The sequence below is a fragment of the Mastacembelus armatus genome, chromosome 23, assembly GCF_900324485.2.
Source record: "Mastacembelus armatus chromosome 23, fMasArm1.2, whole genome shotgun sequence".
NCBI classification, from domain to species: domain Eukaryota; kingdom Metazoa; phylum Chordata; class Actinopteri; order Synbranchiformes; family Mastacembelidae; genus Mastacembelus; species Mastacembelus armatus.
In genome coordinates this window covers 9191898-9214154 of record NC_046655.1, presented here as the reverse complement: position 1 = coordinate 9214154, position 22257 = coordinate 9191898, and the positions used below count along the sequence as shown (strand labels likewise).

The 22257-nt window shown below is 39.3% G+C and overlaps 1 protein-coding gene across 7 annotated transcripts in view; it reads left to right on the top strand.

Moving 5' to 3' along the window:
* LOC113141940 (ELKS/Rab6-interacting/CAST family member 1-like) overlaps positions 1-22257 on the top strand; it is a 92683-nt gene that overhangs the window by 10925 nt on the left and 59501 nt on the right. For 5 of the 7 annotated variants that reach the window (XM_026326609.1, XM_026326605.1, XM_026326606.1 and 2 more), the window contains 10 exons: positions 8317-8573; positions 8681-8852; positions 11339-11413; positions 12122-12277; positions 12765-12857; positions 14239-14406; positions 14512-14679; positions 17808-17945; positions 19362-19502; positions 21024-21164. In XM_026326609.1, the coding sequence (XP_026182394.1) occupies positions 8317-8573; positions 8681-8852; positions 11339-11413; positions 12122-12277; positions 12765-12857; positions 14239-14406; positions 14512-14679; positions 17808-17945; positions 19362-19502; positions 21024-21164 (1509 nt within the window). The remainder of the gene's footprint in view (positions 1-8316; positions 8574-8680; positions 8853-11338; positions 11414-12121; positions 12278-12764; positions 12858-14238; positions 14407-14511; positions 14680-17807; positions 17946-19361; positions 19503-21023; positions 21165-22257) is intronic. The other 2 variants (XM_026326610.1, XM_026326611.1) reach the window with 1 other exon arrangement.

Below are 22257 nucleotides of genomic sequence, written 5' to 3'. Positions count from 1 at the left end.
CTGGTGTTACTATTAGGTAGTTTGAAAATAATGGCATAACTATTCAATTTATTAAATAGAAATTCTAAGTATTTTCTAATTCCAGTGAATTCCAGATCTACTGATTTTTTTTTTTTTGGTCATATATTGCTGTCAGTCAAACACCATTTTGTTTTTTACTCTTAAATTGAACAAAATAGAAAATTCGAAGATGTTACCCTGAGCTACAGGAACTCCCAAGTGGAAAAGTGAAAAAGTTTAATAGGTGTAGAACAGGTGCTCAGTCTGATTAGATGGGAGGTCTCTTTTATATTGTACTTGCCTTCTCCTGCTTTACCTCCCACTTCCAGTGATTTTCTTTTACCACACATGCTACTCATTGTCATCACACTCGCCATCTCTTTCTTGTTAGCCTCTCTTTTTCACTTTCTCATCGTTTCACTCCCACTGTTAGGCTCTTTTTCTTTCATGACACCCCCTCTCCACGCTCTCCATCTGGTCCTGTGGAGCAGCTTTGCCACAGAAGCAAGTTCAATAGAATGGACACTCCCTGGTCTAACAAATCTATTCTATCTAAATACAGATGCCCTCTCCTTTTAGCCTAATACTATATCGAGTGTCGTCTGTGTCCTTCATCGCTATAAGTGAGGAGCCTCGCTTTGGTTTCTGTTGTTTTGACCTTAATCACATGGGTAAATCCAACGCTTCATGTAGAATGTAAGTGAAGCATAGAAAAAAAGAAAAACATGAAGGAATGTCTGGCATCCTGGAGGAAAGCTTTTTTCTTTCTGTGCTTCTTTTCCTCTCTTTTAGAGTTTTTTTTCTCTCTTACAAAAAATAAACCTTAATGATTTTGGATCGCTTCTGCTAACCAATCCTTGCAACATTGAAATTAATAGGTTTTCCTAACTGAATTTGGGATTAACTAAGTTTTTGAATGCATCCTTTTTGTGCTCTTTTCTGCGTAGTTTTTCCCAGCACTGAATCACACCAGCTGAACAATATCCACTCTGTCTGTCCGTTTCTGGGGCTGCTAGGTGCAATCTATCATCTACTGTACTCCAGGCGAGCCATGTGACGTCAGAACTGGCGTGTGTGAAAGTGTGTGTGTGTATGTGAGAGAGAGAGTCAAAGACAAAGACAGAGAGGCAGACTGTGTGCTTTGTCACCAGATGTGTTTAAGACTGCCTTTGCATATGTGTGTGTGTGTGTACATGTGTGCATTTCTTCTGTTTTTTCATTTATGCAGACTGTGTATGCAGTGACTTGGACATAGGATTTTTTTTTTAAGGGGAGCAGTTGTCAGCTGTGTTTGTTTGCTTGCGTGATGTGAAAGAGTATAGCAGGAGTGAATCTGTGTCCCTGCGTGTTTGTTGGCAGGCTTATGCATGTGTCAGGACAACTGGGCTTTCAGCTTGTGTGTCCGTGCAGGCACAAATAGCACGGTTGCCTCTATGTTTGTAATTGTGAATTTGCATTTGCCTGTGCGTGTTATTTTAGATGTAATATGTGCACATGGAGACAAGCACGCATTTCTATGCATGTATTGTATTTGACTGCTCTATGCTACATCTACCGATATGTGCGTATGCCTTATTTGTGTTTTAATGAAATAGAAGGCACTTGGCAGTGGTATGATGTCAGAAGCCATGTTTGTGTGCGTGATTCTGTATGTGTGGGAAAATTGCAGCACTCACTGTTGCTCTTTTACTGCTGCACTGTTTTCATTCTCTTTAATTATTTAACCTAGGTGCTGGTTTGAAATATAGGTGAGAGTGAGAGCCAGAGAGGTGGAAAATATTTTTCATCCATGATGTTACATGAATCCCAGTGAGATTGTTTGCAAATTTTGCAGTCTGCTATTTTTTCCAGTAAAATCATATTATTGTATTGTTAGAGGATTATTTGTTCTTCGATTATTTTAATAGACCAACATTTTCCAATATTGGTATCAACTGAGCCCAGAGGTTCCACTTTGTTTTTAGAAGAATTAAAACTACAGTCTGCTGAAGCCAGTAGACATAAGGTCAGGTGGTTTCACAGCTCTTTTTCCAGTTGTGTTTTTGTGTATATATGTGAGTGAGGAGGTTAATTCAAACAGGCAGGTGAACACAGTAACTATTATACCTGTGCAGCAGGATGAATGAGAGGAGAAACAGAGGAGGTTCTTTGTTCTTCTGTTGTCTGTCCTTTTTCTGCCTTAGGGAGTGAGTGAGGTAGAAACACAGACTGACTTGATTGTATTTTCCGCTCTTTGAACATGGCAGTAAATCACGTAAATCATGTATAAATGGATGGTGCTCCCAGGGTTCTGATCTGTCCCCTCTGTGTTATTGAAATGCTTAAATCAAGTTAAATCCTCTCAGTCAAAGACATTTTCACACTAAACAAAGAATTAACTATAGTTTTTAATTAAAGGAAAGAGATGGGACTCAACTAAATAAGTATTTTCATGTAAATATACTGTAAAAGCACTTAGAACCAGTTTCTTTGCTGACAGAGTAAAACCTTTCAGTCACTGCTCAGCACTTAACATTATTACATTTGGATTTAAGTTGAGCATCTTGCATTTCTAATTTAATAACTCCAATCTGGTGATGAGCTTGTCCTCAAGGGGTCAGATTAGTTAGAATCCAATAGAAACTGATGGTGCCAATTGTTTCCTGTGTAAGACTTCCATTTACTGTACAGAAAAAAATGTTGCCAGCAGTAAATTTTGTGCCAGCTGGCTCCAAAAAATGCTTTGCCTGGCAATCCGTATTCCGGCAAAGAACCTGAGAGAAAGCGAGAGAGGAGTGGAGAAGATAGATTGAGATGTAAAGATGTGTAAAATGTAGAGAGGAAGAAGGAGAAAATCAGGAAAGTGCAAATTGATCAAACTGGAAAGGTGGCGTTGTGTGCCCTAAGGATAGAGGAAAGGAAGAGAGGTGACTCAGATGAAGTGAGTGGGTGAAAAAAGCAGATGAAAGGCAGAGAAATTGAAAGACTAGTTGATGTTGAAGTGACAGGAGCCTCACCCTAAGCACAACAGGTGAGCGGATAACACAGAATCATGGACGACTTGATAGACTTCAACATTAAATCAGAATTTTACTGAACTAAATTTAGGTCATGACAAGATGAGGGTATTGAAACTTGGATGTAAATCTCTTGGATGGGAGTTACTTGGATGGGGCAGAAGAAAGGGAGGAGATGGATTTATTGCGAGTGAGTCAAAAGAAGAGGCTGAACATACACACACACACACACACACACACACACACACACTCTTTCTGCAAGCACTTTGTGAATTCCTCAGGAGTCACGCTCCTCAACTGCAGCTCTACAACTCTACAGTCTCTCCTATTGCTTCCTTAGTTAATGGCTTAAATCATCTGATTTGGTCATCAGACAAATGGGATCGTGAGTCATATTACTCACCATCTGATCATCTGATGTCAGCATGAGATCCAAAATGGTAGTTCATTGTCTGGTGGACACAAAAACACTTTAGATTTTGGGGAAAATGAACAAACATCTAAATTCTTAAAAAAAAAAAAGTTTTTTAAGGATCAGGAAAATTAATATTTAACTACTTGGGTCTTATTTTGTTGTTTTTTTTGCCATCATCCTATCAGTTATGATGACACCATAAACACTATGCAATATAAAAAGCCTAATAAATAATTTCAATTTAATTAAAATTGTTTGTATTTATAGTCCAGTCTGATTTCCCTCCATTTTTCTCAGTAATTAAGTTGATAGGTCTAAAGTTATTATTACAGTTAAGACTGAAGTAAAAAATGAAGATTTAAAAAAAGTAAGACCTTCCCTGTGTGAATTCTTCTTTGCTGTTGAGTGATTGAAGCCGAACTGAGATGAATGTGTTTGTATGAATATGATCCAGGAAGAAAACAGCCCACAGGCTCAGCAGTTGTAAAAACTACATATTTTTTTCAGCCTTTTTGATACCTTATACATCATATAAAAAACAATGACAGTCATTTCACTGTGTGACACTACCTATCTCATCTCCCTCCTTCTGTTCCCTGCAGCTTGCTCTTTTTTCTATCTACTGCTCATTGACCTATGACTCATTTTTCCCCTGTGCGTGCCTGCGTGTGTGTGTGTGTGTGTGTGTGTCCAAATTCATGTGCATGTGTGAGAGGATGACTTCCTACCTTTTGGTGTTCAAATACCCCAACCAAAAGATAATAACCTCCAAAGATTGGTTGTGTATTGCCTCCATTATCTCTGCGTTCGAGTGTGTGTGTGTGTGTGTGTGTTTATGTGTTGGGTCTGTTGTGTGTGTGCGTTTTTCACACTTGAATGCTCATCAGTAACAGATGGTTCTCAAACCTGTGTGTTTATTTAGTCAGGATGGAGAGATATGTGAGAAGGTGAAAGAGAGAGGGATGGAGAGAGTAGGAGAAGAAGGTAAATAGAGGGAATGATGCAGGGGAGAAAAAGGCAGATGGACAGTGGAGAGGGGAAGAAACGAACAGAACAAGATGATAATTCAAGGAGAGAATTTAACAAAGAAAGAGGAAGCAGAGAATTCTACACTTTAACTGCAGTACAAAGACAGGACTTTCCCTGTGTTTTCCTTTTACAAAGGCACAGTGTTCGTTTTATAGTGGAAAGAAATAGATGAGAGATTTGAAAGTGAAAGGAAAGAGAGTCAGCATTCTCTGTCTGCCTACAAGGCTGTGATTTTCAGAGTTTCCTTTCTCCCTCTTTCACTTTATCAACTTTCTGTGTGTGTGTGTGTGTGTGTGAAGGCCTGTGGTAGCCATGTCTTTCCTTATAAGGAGTGGGTTTGGGAAGAGTTGGTAAGGAATGAACAGAATTACAGTCGCTCCCCTTTTTTCCTGCTGCTTCTTTTTTGTCTTCACTCTGCATCCAAAATCTGTCTGTCTGTTTGTCTGTTCTCTTATCTACCTGTCTGTCTGTCACAGCTGCAGTTGGCTGTATTGCTGATATTTGTCTTTTCTCTTGTTTCCTCTCAGTCTTTAAAGCACTGACCCTGATGTTGCATCTCAAAGTGACTGATTAGGGTCAGCATTTCACTTTCGCCTACTTCCCCTTTCTCTATCCCATGTTTAATCTCTTGCCTCTTTTCTTTCATTCATGCGTTTTCTTGTCTTTTCTCTTTTGTTGTCATCCAATCTGATACTATTTTTTTTAAGCTCCTTCTTCTGGAAAATGAGGGTTTCTCGTGTTTCATCTTTTTCATTTTCTTCCTCGTCATTATGTTCCTCATCCTCCACCTTTATCCTCACAGAAAGAAGAGAGAGAGTGTTAATCTGCTTGTTGTCTGATGCCTGAGTGGGCGATGCTTTCAAACTGCTCACGGTCATTACACACCACACACACACACACACACACACACACACAAACAGCATGACCACTGCCTTCAACATTACCGCTGCATATGTGTGTTTCTGTCACAGTGTGTGTCTGTTTGTGAAGGGGGAAGCGTGACTCACACGGCGAGCGATGAAAAGGAGGAGTAATAACGGAGAGATGGTTAATATTGAACGACAGATGAGCAGTGGCCCTGAGGGTGGTGAGGGGGGACGAGTGGATGGAAAAATTGTCACCATGTTCACAAACAGAGAGGAAATTATGTAGACCGCTCATGAGGTTACACAACGACGGGTCAAAGGGGAAGAAGCTAAAGATGACTCAGCAGAAGCTAAGAAGAAAAACAGCCCCACGCCTTGTTGTTTCTGTCACACACAATTAACACTGTTTTCTCTAATGTTCCTCTCTGCCTTCTCCTTATCGCTCTGTCTGGTTTTGTTTCTCTCTGTTTGCTTCTTTTATATTTCATTACCTTTTTTTTCTCTCTCTCTCTCTCTCTCTCTCTCTAACTTGTGGTCTGGCCTTTCTCAGCTCTAAATTCCAGCTGTGTGTATCAGTTCCAGTACAAGCCTTTGTGTGTGTGTATATGTGTGTGATCTGAATTCTTTATGTAACCTTTGAAGTGGTGTGTGTTTACATACGACATTTGTTTGACTTGCAGAGACTCATGAATTTGCATTTCTGTGACTGACCTCTTATGTCTGTGCACACATTCATTTCTGCAACTCTGACATACTTCTTGATATGTGTGTGGTTATGTATTTGCTGACTGATTTGAGAATAGTTCTACTTGTAAATTTGCTTACCTTCTTAATATAATAATTTAATTTAATAACAATGGCAATTACTAAAGATACCATCTTGACCATGACCATTTTCCTTATAAAGAAAAAATATGTGTGTGATCATCTATATCTTTAAAAAATGGCTAGTAATTCTTAAATTGTGCCAGAGGTATGTCAATTTCTGAACACACCTGTATATAGTGATGCATGTAGACATACTCGCACATGTGTCTCTCTATGTGTCTGACTTTATACAGCTGTGTCTTTCTGTGGACTGTGTACTGTTTTTATTTTACTGCAGTACAGTACTACAGACCTAATAATCAATTTCATTGTCAATGAATGTGAATGCAAATTCAAAGGCAGAAGGGAGCAGAAACTTACTTTAGCACATGGTCAGGGTTGGGGCACATATTAGACTCTGATAATTTATGTGTAACTACAAAAGTGGCAGTAAATCCCCAGAGAGTAAGTAAAAATAAAAGTTTTCAGTTTATATTCTGTTGGTTGATTAATCAATAAATTGATCTAGCATCCAAACACTACTTACTGCAAAACATTTGTGTCTGCATATTCTTGCATATTTTCATTGTATGTTTGGGTCAGTGTTTACACATCTGAGGAAGGAATCATAGCTGGCATGGAGACAGATGGATTACACCAAAAAAAGGATATTAAGAGAGGAGAAGGATGCTTCCTGTCACTCGCTGTCTGTCTGTCTGTCTGTCTCTCTCAGCCTTTAGGGCAGTCCTGGAAATGTCAGCATCAGCTGTCAGCCCTTGTGTGTATGTGAGAAACTACTGTATGAGTCAGCAGGCTAACCCACCAACCCATCCGTATACACACAGACATGGTGATACAGTACAGAAAGAAAATTATTTCTATAGCTGATCTGTGTTTTATTGTAGTATTCTGCACATTTGTCTTGAATGAACAGAATGAACAGAACTGGACAAGATGAAGCAGTGTGTGTGTGTCTGTAAGAAAGAGAGAGAGCAGGTTGTGTATTTATGATCAATATCTGCCTCTTTTGACTTTTCTCTCTGCTTTCTCTTCTTTTGTAAGAATTAAGGGTGTACGGATTGTTTTTCCTCTTATCTCCACTCATCTGTCTCTTTCCTTTTTCTTTTAATCTTGTTCTTTACCTCATCAGTGTTGATTCTTTGACATCTAATAGCATCTCTGCTTTTCTAACATCTTTCATTTTCTTTTCTACTTTTCTTTTTTAATCTCCTGTTTCCCTCTAGTCTCATATATGCACTTCTCTGTCAGCAGTTTGTGGTGTGATGACCTGGCTGTTCAGGTTATTTGAGTGGCACCGTTTTAAAACGCCTGAGTACATCATGGTGACATCTCACACTCACACACATGCACATATGAACACATTTGTCTGAGGTACAATAGTCATGTCATGTTGTCCTCAGCCATGATGGTACGGATACTAACCTGCCAACACTCTTCTATAACAAAGTCACTGTGTGCCGCTCGCTCAACAATTACATAAGGTCAGGCAGGCTCTACAGCTACATGTAAGTCATAATCAATCAAACTAAGTGTAGCAACTCTGAGTTATGGTGCACTATAGTCAAAGTAATCTTTCTTTGTATAGCTCAGTATCATGCAGTGCCTCTTTAGGCTTTACAGGTTCTGTTACCATTAAGAATGTACCAATCTACCTTTTGCTTTCCCTTGCTGATTCTGAACATCAACTCAGAGTATTTCCCAGTGTGAGTACCAATCTAATGCTAGGACTCTCTTTTTCCCAAATGTGTAATATCTCTAGACCTCACTGCATGAATTGCATTACTTTTTCAAATTGTTGTTTTAAGGGTTGCAGTAACAACCAGATGAGCGTGGTAGTCAGATGCCCTTTTGCTCTGCCATTTACCTCAGCTCCTGCTGGTGATCCCCAGGAGCCCCTGGGGTTACTGGGAGATATAATTCTTCCAGTGTGTATGGCTCAAACCTGATTTGTTCTCCCAGTTGGCAGCAAAGGAGGTGGCAAATTGACTGATTAGCCACCACACCAAACCTATGCAAATTTTTATAATTCTGCAATGGAACAGTAAAAAAAGATGTAGCATGTAGAGCAGATGCAGAAACGCTCTACATGCTACATCTACACAGCCCTGTTAATTGCTGAAATTTTATTACAACTATCTATATAAATATAACTAAATCTATTTTTTTTGTTATCTCTCTCCAGCATCTTCAGTGTACCATCCAGGCTTTACAAGATGAGCTGAGAATTCAACGAGATCTCAACCAGCTGTTCCAGTCTGACTACTCAGAGTCAGGTCGCCTCGGAAACCTGTCTGTCTCCCCTCAGGAAATGACAGAGGAGAACTTCCTGCGTCTCCATGGCGAGTACGAGCGACAGGTGAAAGAGCTCTTCCTCCTGAGGAAGACTGTGGAAGAAATGGAGCTGAGGATCGATACACAGAAACACACACTAACTGCCAGGTGAAGTTAGAAGGCTGCGATGGGAGTGATTAGGTTCTAGAGTGAAATGTCTTGCTACTATTTTTGGCTGCCATCAAGCTTTAAGTTATACTATTCTTTTCTAACAGGGATGAGTCGATAAAGAAGTTACTGGAAATGTTGCAGAGTAAAGGCCTGTCGTCACGGGCAACCGAGGAGGACCATGAGCGAACAAGACGCTTGGCCGATGCTGAGATGACCATCCACCAACTGGAGGGGCTGCTGGAGCAAAAAGACAAGGAAATGCTGCAACTCAGAGAGGTGTGTGTGACTGGCAAAGACACTGAAACATTCCCATGTGTTAGAGCATATGACGTTGTGTACACCAGATGTGTACAAATCAAGCTGTGTCATATCCAGGCAAGGCCTGTGGTTGCTTCCACTTTTGGCTCCACTTTAATACAACACAGAAAACAACACACATGGAATCTTTTTTTTCTATTCTGCTCTGCTTGATTTGTCTCTTTTCTAACATATCTCTGAGCTGTTTAATCTGTTCATCAGCATATTTATTGTTTTATACAATAGCTTCCTCTAGTGGCAAAATGTTGTTAATGACCAACAAATGATCATGTTCATTCAGATTTTCCATCTACAGAATTTTACCAGAAATGTCTAAATTATTGCTTAGATGACAAAAATTTTAATACTATATTTATTTTCCAAACAGTCCTAAATAAATTTTAAATTCAACAAAGGAACAAGTTAACAGGAGACAAAAAACATTTTATAGTCCAAATAAAAAGGTCTAGTAGACACAATAGGAAAACACAACACAAATATTTCAGTACTTGAACTCCTATTATGAGATACTTTGTTCTTACATTTCAAATCAACATTATACATGTGACATACAGTTATCATTAAATACCTTCCATGCAGTGAAAAACATTTCGTAAAGAACCACCAGGTTGAAATTACACTGAAAAGCATCCAAAACCGCTGATTTGATCTGACCAGTCTTTTGGGACTAGCCCTAAGTGCATTGTGAGCCACAGCTGTGAGGCAGAAATGCTCATAAACACGCACATGCACAAGAACATCTGATGCATTATAAGTGTATTATAGACAGAAAGGCTTTAAAATATAATTAGCAGACTTCGCCAAACTGTTACTACTCTCTAAAGTATTTTCTGGCCCATGTTACTTCACATTGCATCAGTCGGCTGGACACACTTTATGTTTTTTTGCCTTTATTTAATACTTGACATCAGACATTGTTAACTGCAAAGCAGAACACACCTCTGGAGAGCCAGTATATCTGAAGGATAGTTTTAATATGGGTTAAGTGAAGATTGCAGTTGTAAATAATGTACGTGTCTATAACACATTAGTCTTGCAGGCTTCCTGCTGCACTGCTGACACTTTTTTCAGTCATTGTTCATTTCACTAATTAATGGAGCAGTCCTTGCAGCTTCCTGCAGCTAAAAGCACTAGTTTCAGAATTCGCTGAAAATGTGCCGTCCCTAGTGAGGATTGTAATTTTTTGAGCCTACGTGTGTTTGAGTATGTGAGTGCACATGGGCATTTATAACATTCATATTAGTGCCTTAAACCAAGGCACCCTACCGTCCTTTTTACATATGTGTGTATTTATGCTTCCTGGGTCATGCATTAGCTGTTTTTGTTAGCCTTTAAGGGTTTCCTCCAAAGGAAAGCAGTGATGCATACACTGGTGTCGTCCTCCCCTCTGCTTTCATTCCCACCCTTTTGGCCTTTCTTTCTCCCTGTCCTTTCTCTCTCTTTTATGCCTTTACTTCAACCACTACACTCCCCTTTCTTTGCTCTCACTTCATTTGACGAGTGACCAGTGATGTGCTCTGGATGTAGCTCAGTAATAGAGTAGTTCATATTTTGACTTTGGAGATTTATTGAGAATTTTGCAAATTTTAGGAAATCTAGTGTAGATTAACCCATTTCTTGCAGGGCTTTAGCAGTGATGTAATTAGACATTGTTTTGTTAGCTTTGTTACCCTTTGATTTCCAAGCATTTGACCCAATAAGACTGGATTTCTACATTTGAATTGAATTGTTTGGCTTATTTTATTTTTTTTTATATTCTGGATCATTTTAAATTTTATTTGGTCCTGAGGGCTACAAAGCTGGGAACTAATTTACTGAATTAGCATCATTTCCAGCTGTCAGATTTGATCATTCATTCACAGTTGTGGCTGAAACGGTGTCAGCTTTGTTAGACATTCCTCACAGTTTGAAGGATGTGGGATGGACGGATTGACCCACGGAGCCTAAAAGCCAGTGCCTCTGCAAGAGGGAAACATCTTATTCCTGGCTGCCCTTCCATTCCCATCTCTCCCTCTTTTCCTATTTCTCTCTCCATCCCTATTCCACCTCCTTTCCATGTCTCTCCCCCCTTCCAACCCTCTCCTCCTTTCTCCCCCTCACGCCATCACCCAATTTGTTCCTCTCCCTCCTTTTCCACACCTTCCTGTTCTTCCCATCCTAGGTCCAGCCATACAGTTGTCCTGCCCTCCTCTTGTCCTCCCCACCATCCCTCTTTTGTGGTCACCTCCTCTGTCCATCCTTCCCTGCAGCACTCTCCATCCTTTCCTGCTCCTTCTCCACGGCCTGCACCCAGCATCCAGCCCTCCCTCCATTCCTTTCCATTAGCTGCTGCCGTCTCCTCTTCTGGTCCAAGACCTTCTCCTCCCTCGCTCCATCCCTCTCTCCATCCCTGTGTCTCTCTCCCTCTCTCATCTGCTGACCATCGCGGTGTGTGTGTCTCTCAGGAGCTGCACAGGAGATACGAAGCAGCTCCAGAGTCGACAAAGACCAAGGCTCTGCAGACAGTCATTGAAATGAAGGTAATAATGTCTTGTTAATAGTTTTACTCAAATATTTGTGTATGTGCAAGAAAGTAGTAGATGTTTACAATTTTTATTGTCAAACTGTGTATCAGTGTTATATTTTTAATATTAAAAATGACAAACCGTGGCGTGAAGTCAACACAATGAAGCATTCACCGTTCTGTCAACAGTCAACAAATGTCAACAAATTACAGTTTTAATTCTGTAATATTTGTTTTTTCCACATTAACCAACCAAGATAGATGGTACAGCAGAGCAAGTTAACTTCAATTTTGTGGTGCACCATATGCTGAACACACAAAATATGTATCATTTATGGCATAGTATTCAAAAGAAGAATAGCCAAAGCGTTTTAGATCATCTGAAACTATTTTGAAATTCCTCAAATTGCACCATCTGGTGGAGGTGCTGCCAATGTCTATCAAACAGTATGAACAGGATAGTGAAGATTCTTTTTTTTTTACTTTATTAATTCAGATACTGAATTTTGGGTTTTCATTAGCTGTAAGTTATAATCAAAATTAAAAGAAACAAACAGTTGAAATATATCAGTCTGTGTGTAATGAATCTATGTATGCGTTTGAATTACTGAAATAAATCAACTTTTTGATGATATTCCGATTTATTGAGATGCACCAGTATATATATGGCTCAGGCACAGTTACTTACACTTCTTCTAACATTAGTGTGTATTTGTCCTGCCAGGACGCGAAGATCAGCTCACTAGAGCGCGGCATGAGAGAGCTAGAGGACGAGGTGAACATGCTGAAGTCTAATGGAGCTCTGAGCAGCGAGGAGAGGGAGGAGGAGATCAAACAGATGGAGGTCTACAGATCCCACTCCAAGTTCATGAAGAACAAGGTGACGGTTACATGCATGTAAAAATTCACACACCTGCCTGTCTCAGCATTTTTTTTCTCTTTGCATTTTGAAAGATGGCTGAAATTTCTAGCATCCTGGTAAATGATTTCTTTGACCAACCACTGATGGATGGACTTTCAGATTTTTGTATCACGTGAAAAGGAAATAATATCACTATCCTACATTTTTGGATCGCAGTATTTTCTGTCATTGTCAATAATTTTATAAGCTCATTTCAGAAATGTTTAGTTCTTCATGATGTATGAGAACCTAAAACATGCTAGGTTTTAACATGTGAGTACTACTTAATACCACAAAGTCTCATTCATACTAGTACATGAAGGTAGGTGTGATGCAGAGCAGGGTGTGCAGTAGCTGCTTTTTCAGTATAATCGCAGCATGTGAGGTGCTTGGATATGCCATGTGTGGTCAGCGACTGTGGCAGCTGATTTGCTGTGGTCACGGTGACGCCCTCCTCTCCTGCCAGGTTGAGCAGCTGAAGGAAGAGCTAGGTCACAGCCAATCAGAGAAGGAGGAGCTAAGGCAACGAACCAATGAGCTTCAGCGGGAGGTGTCTGCAGTAAGAGACACACCTCTGTGTCTGTTTGCTCTTTCTTTCTGGCTTTTTCTGTCTCCCAGGTTCACTCGCTAATGACTGCTACTTGAAAAAAAGCCCCAGTAGAATCCCACTAGTGTGGTTAGTGTGTTAGTTCAGACAGCAGTAAGCAACTGTACTCTCAAATGCTGTTCAAATCTGTTAATCCATGAGCTGACAACTTTTCATTCTAAGATTTACAGAGCAAAATGGGAAATCTAGTCCTATTGTTACTTTGTCACAAGATATAATCAGCATAATTGCCTTTTATGCTGACATGTATAATGAATGTATAATTTTTTTCTTTGGTTGTTTTCTTTTCTTTTTTTTTTCTCTTTAGTTCTTCCAAAATCATAGTGCTACAAACATTTAGTTGACAGTTATTTTCTGTCCTAATATTTTGCTGTAATGAAAAGTCAAGTTCTTTTCTGGTCAGAGTAGCATACCTAGAGCAACAGAGAGGTCTTTACTTCCCATTCTTTTGGTGATCAATGGCTTTTGACAGTAATTGTTGTTTCTAGCAGTCTGAACTGTACAGTCATAGACTTCAAGCTGAGAATCCAGCTGTGCTGTGCTACATTATGCATATCTCTAACGTGCTTGTCTTTCTCCTCGCATGAGGTTTCTCTCGGCTGCTGGCTGGTATCAGTTTTCCAAGGGATTTCCTGAGGTTTTTATAGGATTGATTTTTCTGTGTCAATTCTTTTTATGTCATTTTAAGTTCACTCACAGAATTCACCCAAATCATGCCACTGAAATGTCAAAGGAATTATACTGTTATTTTAGTAGTTGAATAATCTTGTGCTTGCTAAAAGAATTGATCCTGGTCTTCTAGTATAAATACATAACTGAGGCACATAGAAGAAACTGCTTTTTGTGTATAAATAGACAGCTTAGGCCAATGGCAGTCTAGTTTTACACTCTTCATGCAGAACTACAATACAAGAACTACAATATGTACCCTTGGCACTGCTCACTGCCTAACCACATGAAGCTCTGCTTTTAAATATGTAAAGCTGTACGGATGTGAATGTTAAGAACTATCTTCTGTTCTTAGTGTTTTCCCCCTGAATAAAGTTCCAAAACTTGTGAAGTAGAAATAAAGTGATAGTGTAACTTTACTGTGCCAATCATTTCTGTGCACTGCTTATTATTTCACATACTTCCTCTTTCACAGTTGGTTTTCTATATGTAGCTGCTAACTGTAACTCGCTGCAAATTCTAATTGGCTTGTATTTGAGCTTGTAGTTGATTTTAATACACTGACATACAACTAAGCATGTAGTCCTCTCTAATACACACTGTAACTGAGTCGCTCTTCTTTCTGTCCTGTCCTCTGTCTTCATGTAATGCATCATTTACACAGATGGAACAGGCGAAGCAGGAGCTGGGTCGTAAGGACAGCGAGCTGTTGGCTCTCAGGACTAAGCTGGACACTCTAAACAATCAGTTTTCTGACAGCAAACAACACGTGGATGTACTCAAGGAGTCACTCACTGCTAAGGAACAGAGAGCAGCCATACTACAGACTGAGGTATAGCTACTTTGTTACTTATAAACCTATTGCTACACTTGATGTGATGGTACTATTGTTATTTAGCTTGTGAATATTTATTTGTGTGTGTGTGTGTGATTACAGGTGGATGCCTTACGTCTCCGTCTGGAAGAAAAGGAATCTCTTCTCTCTAAAAAGACCGAGCAGATATCAGAGCTGACAGAGGAGAAAAGTACTCAGCAAGGAGAGATCACCGATCTCAAAGACATGCTGGACGTCAAGGAACGCAAAGTTAATGTGCTGCAGAAAAAGGTAAAAACACTCAATATACATCTGTGATTAAAAAAAGGTTGCTTGATAACACATACAAAGATGGTTCACCCAGATAACATCACTAAAAGCAAAATTGAAATTCGTGTGATGCCTGTAATACTACAACCACTAGATGGGGCTTTAAGACAGTGTGTGGATTAGAAGGGATGAGGACAGACATGCTGCAAGACAGAAGGACACGTCATATTCACAGACAGGAAACAAGAGTTAACAGGTGCTCTCTGCATATCTTGCCTAGTTTCAGTATGTGGTTTTTTGTGAGTATCTCTATGGTAATGCTGTCAGATAGATGGATGGGCTGGAGTGAATCCCTGTTTTTGATGGTGCAATTTATTATCACTGTGACAAGAGTTGTGCTAGTCAGACATGCTGGTGAAGAGCTTTCAGACAGACAGAGAGGAAGGAAACTACAGCAACAAACAATAGTTTTAGTCGGGTGGACAGATGGCAAGGAAGGGTTCAGGCAGTTGTTTAAACAGCAACATAATTAATTATAAAACTTCAAACGTCAAATAAGACCAAAGGGTGCACAATTGAGTCTTCCCATTACCTGTTATGTCCCTGGTTTTAAAAACACAGCCTCTTTCTTTTTTCTCCATCTCTTGTTGTCCCTCCAGTTGTCACTTGTAGAAAATATGGCGAGCAGATAATTGATAGAGACAATCAAGCAGGCAGACATAAAGCAAGACAGGGAGGGGGAGGAGAGAGACAGAGTGTGTTTGAAATCAGATGCATACTAATAAGTTCCTCTTGTTCAATAAATGATGACCTCTGCTGTCTTCAAAAAGAATACAGTCTGCTGTCTGAGAGGGAGACAGAGATGCTGCTGAAGCCTCCATCTAATCTGCACTTCTGATTTCCTCGTTTCTTCCCTTTTTGCATGTAGAAAAAACGAAACGCCTTATTTTTGTTTCCAGTTTTTCTTTCTCTTCTTCCTCTTGTTTTCCCTCTTGGTTTTAACTGCCATTCTTTGATGGCGGTAAAGGAAATTAATATCCGTCCACAGAAAATTAGTGGTGAAGATATTCTTCTAATTTGCCTTCATCATCTTTTTGTTATGTTCAAACATCATGACATCGATGATAAGTGTCAACTGGTTATTTGTTAATGTATTCAAGTTTATTAATTTGGGTACTAAATAGGAAGCAATGAATGTGTGATTTATATACATGTGTGTTTCATTTGTATGTGTGTGTGTGTGTGTGTGTGTATGTATGTGAGCAATCCAGCTGTTGTCAGTTTCAGGAAGTGCCGGATGGATCAAAGAGACTCATAGCGTCTCAATGTCAAGTGTGTGTGTGTGTGTGAGAGAGAGAGAGAGAGAGAGAGAGGAGGAGATGTCTGTCAAGCTGTCAGGTGAGTAGTTGATTAATGAGGTGCTGGAAATGTTTTACTGTATGAACACACACTCACAGTCTCTGTGGTACTGTAAATCTGTGCGTCTCACCTGCAGCAGAGTCAGAGGTTACATACCAAGCCAACTTTCAGTTTTTTTGTGACAGGTTGTCAGTCGCTTGGTTTCCTTTCTCTTTGGTAAATAGAAAGGAGGATAGAAAGAGAGGAAGCCTGAAAGTTTGCCTTTTTGCCCCACAAGTTGACTCATGATAAGACATTACATAAGCTTTCAATCTCTTTTTCCTGAATGTTTTTTTTTTTGTTCTGTTCGTCCTTTTGTTCCATCCATATTTTAATGACGACCACAAAGTTGGCATAACGCCTTATCTTTGTCTATGATGTATTTCTTTATCTCCCTTTTGCGCACACACAAACACAATCATCATGAGCTTGGGGAAAAGAGTCAGTCCTGCAGTTATTTCTGCCGATTTTGTGTTTTAACAGAAAATTAATCTGCTACCAAATCATTGTGAGAGAAAACAGAAGGAGGGAAGGAGAAAGGGAGAGGTTGAGAAAGAATTAGTGGAAGAGTGTGTGTATTTAGAGTAGGGGTTAAAGGTAGAAAAGCTCAGGGAGACGTTTATATTTGAGAGCAGAGCATCTCACACCCTTTTCACATGCTGAAAATCTCAGATAGACTCACATTAGACCTCACTCGTCCACCCATCCATTATCCATATGGCTTATGTTTTTGAGGGTTGTGGAGGACCAGCAGTCAATCCCAGCTGACACTGGCGACATGCATGTTCCCGGTCACCAGTCCATCATGGGGTCAGCACAGATAGTTACATTAGAGACCTTTGTCCTTAATTTTAAACAAAAGAACTCGATCTGAGATGAAATGGAAGGTAAACTGGGGAATGTGGGAAAATTGGACCACACTGTCGAAAAAAAATATTTATCCTCAATTATCTTTGAATATATTTCTTTGTGTTTCTGTGAACAGATATTCATTGTCAGATAACCTCCTCTACACTGTACACAATAAGCAAAGTACTAAGCAGCAAAGTTGCAGGTAAAATAAGCAAAGGGGCTTCATGGATTATTGTTTTAAGACTGATGTTAAGGATTATTTGGATATATATAAAAGGTATTATTTCAGATTATGAGATTTGTTTCATTTCTTTGGTGAATTGAAATTAATTCTGATGGCATGTTTTTATGGAGAAACCAAATAAACCATATAAATCATAATTTCATGTTGCTGTTAACAGACAGATTAGACAGGCCAGAGAGTGTTTAGATTGTCACAGTTATACCAGTATCAGCTAAAAAGTAACGAAACTGCAGTTGCAGAAAGTAAAAACAGAGATAAAAAGTTTATCTAGCATTTAGTAAACGTGTGTCCACATACTATACTACTTGAAGTAATGTTTAGTATAGATTATTATGTTTAATAGGCAGTTTTTATATATGAGCTTTATTCATTTATGAAGCTGTGTTTGTTGTTTAATGGTGTTATTGAAAGTCATTTAACTTCAGTGAACTGGTAAAACTACAACTGGTACTATTATTTGTGCTGTTCATTCTCAAAAATCCAATTTTGGCGAGGCTCTAGTTACAAGCTGTTTCCCCAATGTGCTGCTCTATGCTTTATTTTTATTTTGAGTTTGGAGACTTGCCAAATAATTGTTTTTTTCTTCGATAAACAAGTATATAATGCATTAAAAACAATACTGTTTATGAGTGTTTGTCTCCTCTCCTCTCTGCAGATAGAGAACCTCCAGGATCAGCTGAGAGATAAAGAAAAACAGCTGAGCGGCCTGAAAGACAGAGTCAAGTCTCTGCAGACAGACACCTCCAATACTGACACTGCACTGGGAACACTGGAGGAGGCTTTAGCTGAGAAGGTACACACACACATTTTGCTGGTCAGCCTGAGGTCAACTCCCGTGCAAGGTTACATTAATAAAAACCGCTATGAGCTAAACTGCCGACCACCCACGCGATGACCAAATGACTGTGGATAAATGGAAATGAACCAATAATCACATTGGTTATTTCATTATGAAATCACTCACAGCCTGTTCCGTAAATCGGCCAACATGCAGCCAGATGGTTTGAATGGAATCAAAATGGAAATAGAACAACAGCCACATGGTCTGTCACTGTTTCGGTCTAAACATTGATGTACCAGAGGCATGAGAGCACTCTGCATCACCTGAGCGTGGGAATTGAACCTGCAGCCACCTGTTTTATGATCCTGCAGGCCGCTTTTTGTGAGAACTCAAACCAGATTCTGGGAAATCAACCAACACTTACACCAGCATACCACATTAGCTGGTTGATGAGAATATATTTTTGTACTATTATATGCAGTCATATTACTGGTTCGATCTCCTTCACACTTGCACACACTCAGGAAACAAGGCTATTAATTGTGCAGTGACTAATATTCAGGGTGTCAGCTGGATGTGTGAGTGTTGGCAGGATGATGTAGCTGACGACTCCTGCTTCACTCAAACAATGTGCAAAAGCTTTTCCCCTTCTCTTTCATTGTTTTGGCACCTCTGAATATGTTTTCTTCTTGCTTTCTTTTTATTTTCCATTTTTCCATCCTTCTCTTGCTTTCTTTAGTTTTCTTAATTCTTTTCTCTGTGACACACACTGTTTTGGATTGTGTTATGTTTCAAAACAGAATAGAAACATTATGCAATCTAAAATGTATGCATAACATCCTCCTTGTGTTTCATCCCTTAATGTTTGTTTTATTTCATCATTATATACAATATAAAAAAACCTTACCCAGTTAAAGACTTGTGTCTAGAATAAGATTGTATTTTATTTAAGTGTGTTTTGACAGACAAATTTTATTATTATCACCTTCCATAAATAAAAATGCACATCCCTGCCTAAAACTGAAACTCATCATCACAAAGGTCAAAGTACAAAAACACATATAAAGCAGCCGATGGACTCATATCCACTGTTTGGGCTTTTTGTGCAGATTTTGTGTGTGTGTACTTTTGTTGTTGTGTAGTTTAAGAGTGTCTATGGTGTTTTAGTGGCTGTGAATTTAACATCTTGTGCCAGAACGTATTATGTGTCTAAAATCACTGTTGGCCGTTAGATCCTGTCAAAACTGCCATGTACATAAAGTTTAATGTGACTGTTATTAATAAGGAAAGTTGATATTGAGTGACTGTGAATGGGTGTTGCAGGTGATTTTATTCTCTGTTTCCCTCTTTTCTGTGACTCCCTCTGCATTTCTTTCCCTTCGGCTTCCCCTCTTTTTACCATCTAACTTCCATCTGCCCTGTGTTTAGGAGCGAATCATCGAGCGATTAAAGGAGCAGCGAGAGAGGGAGGAAAGAGAAAAGGGGGAGGAGATGGAGTCCACCAAGAAGGAGCTGAAGGAGTTGAGGGAGAAAGTCTCCCAGCTGCAGTCTGACCTTGCTGACCGTGAGGTATAAGACAAACACACACACACATACACACACACACACACATCCATGTCTGTGTTATAAGGCATATAGCCTTCTGTATCGCTGCGCTTTAAAACACACCCAAGATCCTCCCAAGGTCCTCGCAGTGATGGACAACAATGATAAAGCAGTCGCGTTTCCTTGACAACAATATCCAAGAACTGAAAATCACAGCAGAATGACAAAGTATTTTCAAGCTGCTGTTGTTGGACGGAGTAGTATTTAACCACTTCACAAAAGCCAAAATGTAGCAAAGCAACACATTTTAACACAGCGTCCTTCAAAAAACAAAAGTCCAGTTTTAGATGCCGTTTGTTTTTTTGTAATAATACTGTTCACACCATAAAAGAAGAAACGAGTTGTAACACTGAGTCCTGCTGCTAAACTAAATGCAGACAAAGGAAGGCCAGATGTCAAAACAGAGGCAAATAAGCTGCTATTCTAGAAGGAGCAGATGCCAATACAATAATAAATCCCCATTTATCAAGTCATTGACATCTCATACCCTGAACATAAGGCCAGAGCCCAGACCTACATCACTTCAAATTCACAATTCCCATTTTGTTTAGTGTCAAGTGGGGCAAAAGACTGCACACACACTTGACACTTCCAAAGAAATATATCAAAGGATACCTGCAGTGATAGTATAAATGGATGTGTGTTTCACACTGTAAAATTACACACACAAGTCAAAAAATTACATTATGAAATGAGAAATCTCATGTTTTCAGGTGTATTTTATTATTTAATAGGACTTAAAGGAATAGTTAAATCATTAAATAAAACCAGCAGGCAGCAGTGAAAGGTTCATTTTTGCTTTTTCTGATCGTTCAGCTAATTTTAGTGATTGTGGGGTCATAAAAGCTGTTGCTCAACATTATATCATTTCAAAAATACTTGGGAAAACAGGGATAAAACAAGCATTCCTGGCTACACTGCCAAATGCAGATGTGGGGTTTGTCTGACAACAGCAATATATATATGTGTAACTAAATATAATCAAAGTAAGCAGCAAGGTTTCTCTGACCAAAGCCTAGTCAAACATGATGATCTGTAGTCTGGAGTTGGTATTGTCAGTCAAGGGTAAAATTACACGTCTGAGTGTCTCTCCTTCTGGTCCCATTGGTTTCTGTTTCACTGCTCCTACCAAAAGAGGAAAAGACCAGAAAAGAAAGGGAGTGAGAAACTTCATGGATGGAGGGATTGAGCTGGAAGAGTAAGAAAAGAGACAGGTCATGGGAAAAGGTTTTCGAAGAGAGATCATGTTGATTGCACTTTTCCCCTAATACAGTCAAATGGTTGTTTTTGTCATTACAATGTTATCACTCAAAGTAGAAAATAGGAAAAACAAAGAACCAAGTTGTGATAAACAGCAGTTTGATGAAGGTTAGTGACAATACTGTTGATGTTGCACGTCAACCCCAGTGTTCAGCTTTAAGTTGTGGTGTCGACTTACTTCGTCATCAGACTTTATCTCTGTTACATTTTATATTTTTCCTCCAGATGACTGTGTTGGATATCAAGGAGAAGGCTTCCTCTCTGGCCTCCTCAACTCTGAAGAAAGACAACAGGCTGAAGAGTCTGGAAATCAGCCTGGAGCAGAAGAAAGAGGAGTGTGCCAAACTTGAGAACCAGCTCAAGAAGGTTAGCTAACATAGACATGCGGTAACACTCACCAAGATGTTGACACAAATACCTAAACGAAATAAGGAATTATTAACAGAATCATATAAACATAAAAATCAGAAGACTTTCACAATGGCACTTGGAAAAACGTTAGAGACTAATCTCAGGCTACATTTGTACCAACACAGGTGAACTAAAATGTTTTTTTCTTAGATAATGGCAAAAAAGAAAGTCCAATCTATGATTCTCAGTGGTTTAAAGTCAAACTCTTTCATCTCTTCTCCCTTCTTTTTTTCCTTAACTGTTTTCCAAGAGACTTGAGACTGCTGTGTGTGTGTGTTTGCATATCATATATTCTCTCCCCACACAGCATCCCATAAAATGGTGTGCGTGTGATGGCTTACTGACAGCCTAACAGTCATTTTCACAGAGTGGAGACGACAGCACCACCACCACACCCTGAATGTGTCTGTAGGCCTGTGTTTGTGTGTGACAAGGAGAGAGACAGAGTGTGTGTATGTATGAAGGTGTCAGTGGATTTCTTGGTCTCTTTCTGTTACCATGGATGGAAGAAAGACTGAAAACTTGTGTGTGTTTGTGCAAATTGATTGGAATTCTGCATGTGACAATGTGTATGATTTCTTTTTTCCTTTTTTTTGTTTGTCTTTCTTTCTCCATCCTCCACCCAGATCTTCTTATAATATCATCAGACACCCAAACATTTCCTCTCCACATAAAGACCTGTAAAAACTGCTGTACACTTCCAAAACTAATAGGGTTTATGTACTGTGGGACCAAGGCATCCACACACACACACACACACACACACACACACACACACACACACACACACACACACACACACAAAGTCAGTCAGTCCCAAGAGCAACATTTGTTTCTGGGAAACACACACAGCTGTTCAAACCTATTTTTTTCCTTTGTTTTATTTAATTTCTTTTCCTTGTTTTCTCATTTTTGGCATCTTCTGCATCACTGGTCTGAGCAGCAGACAGAGGAAAACCTTTGCTGCTCAGTTTACCATGTTTTTTATTTTATTCACTTTCACACTCATTCTAATCTTTACATAAATGGAAAGCATTATGTGGGTTTG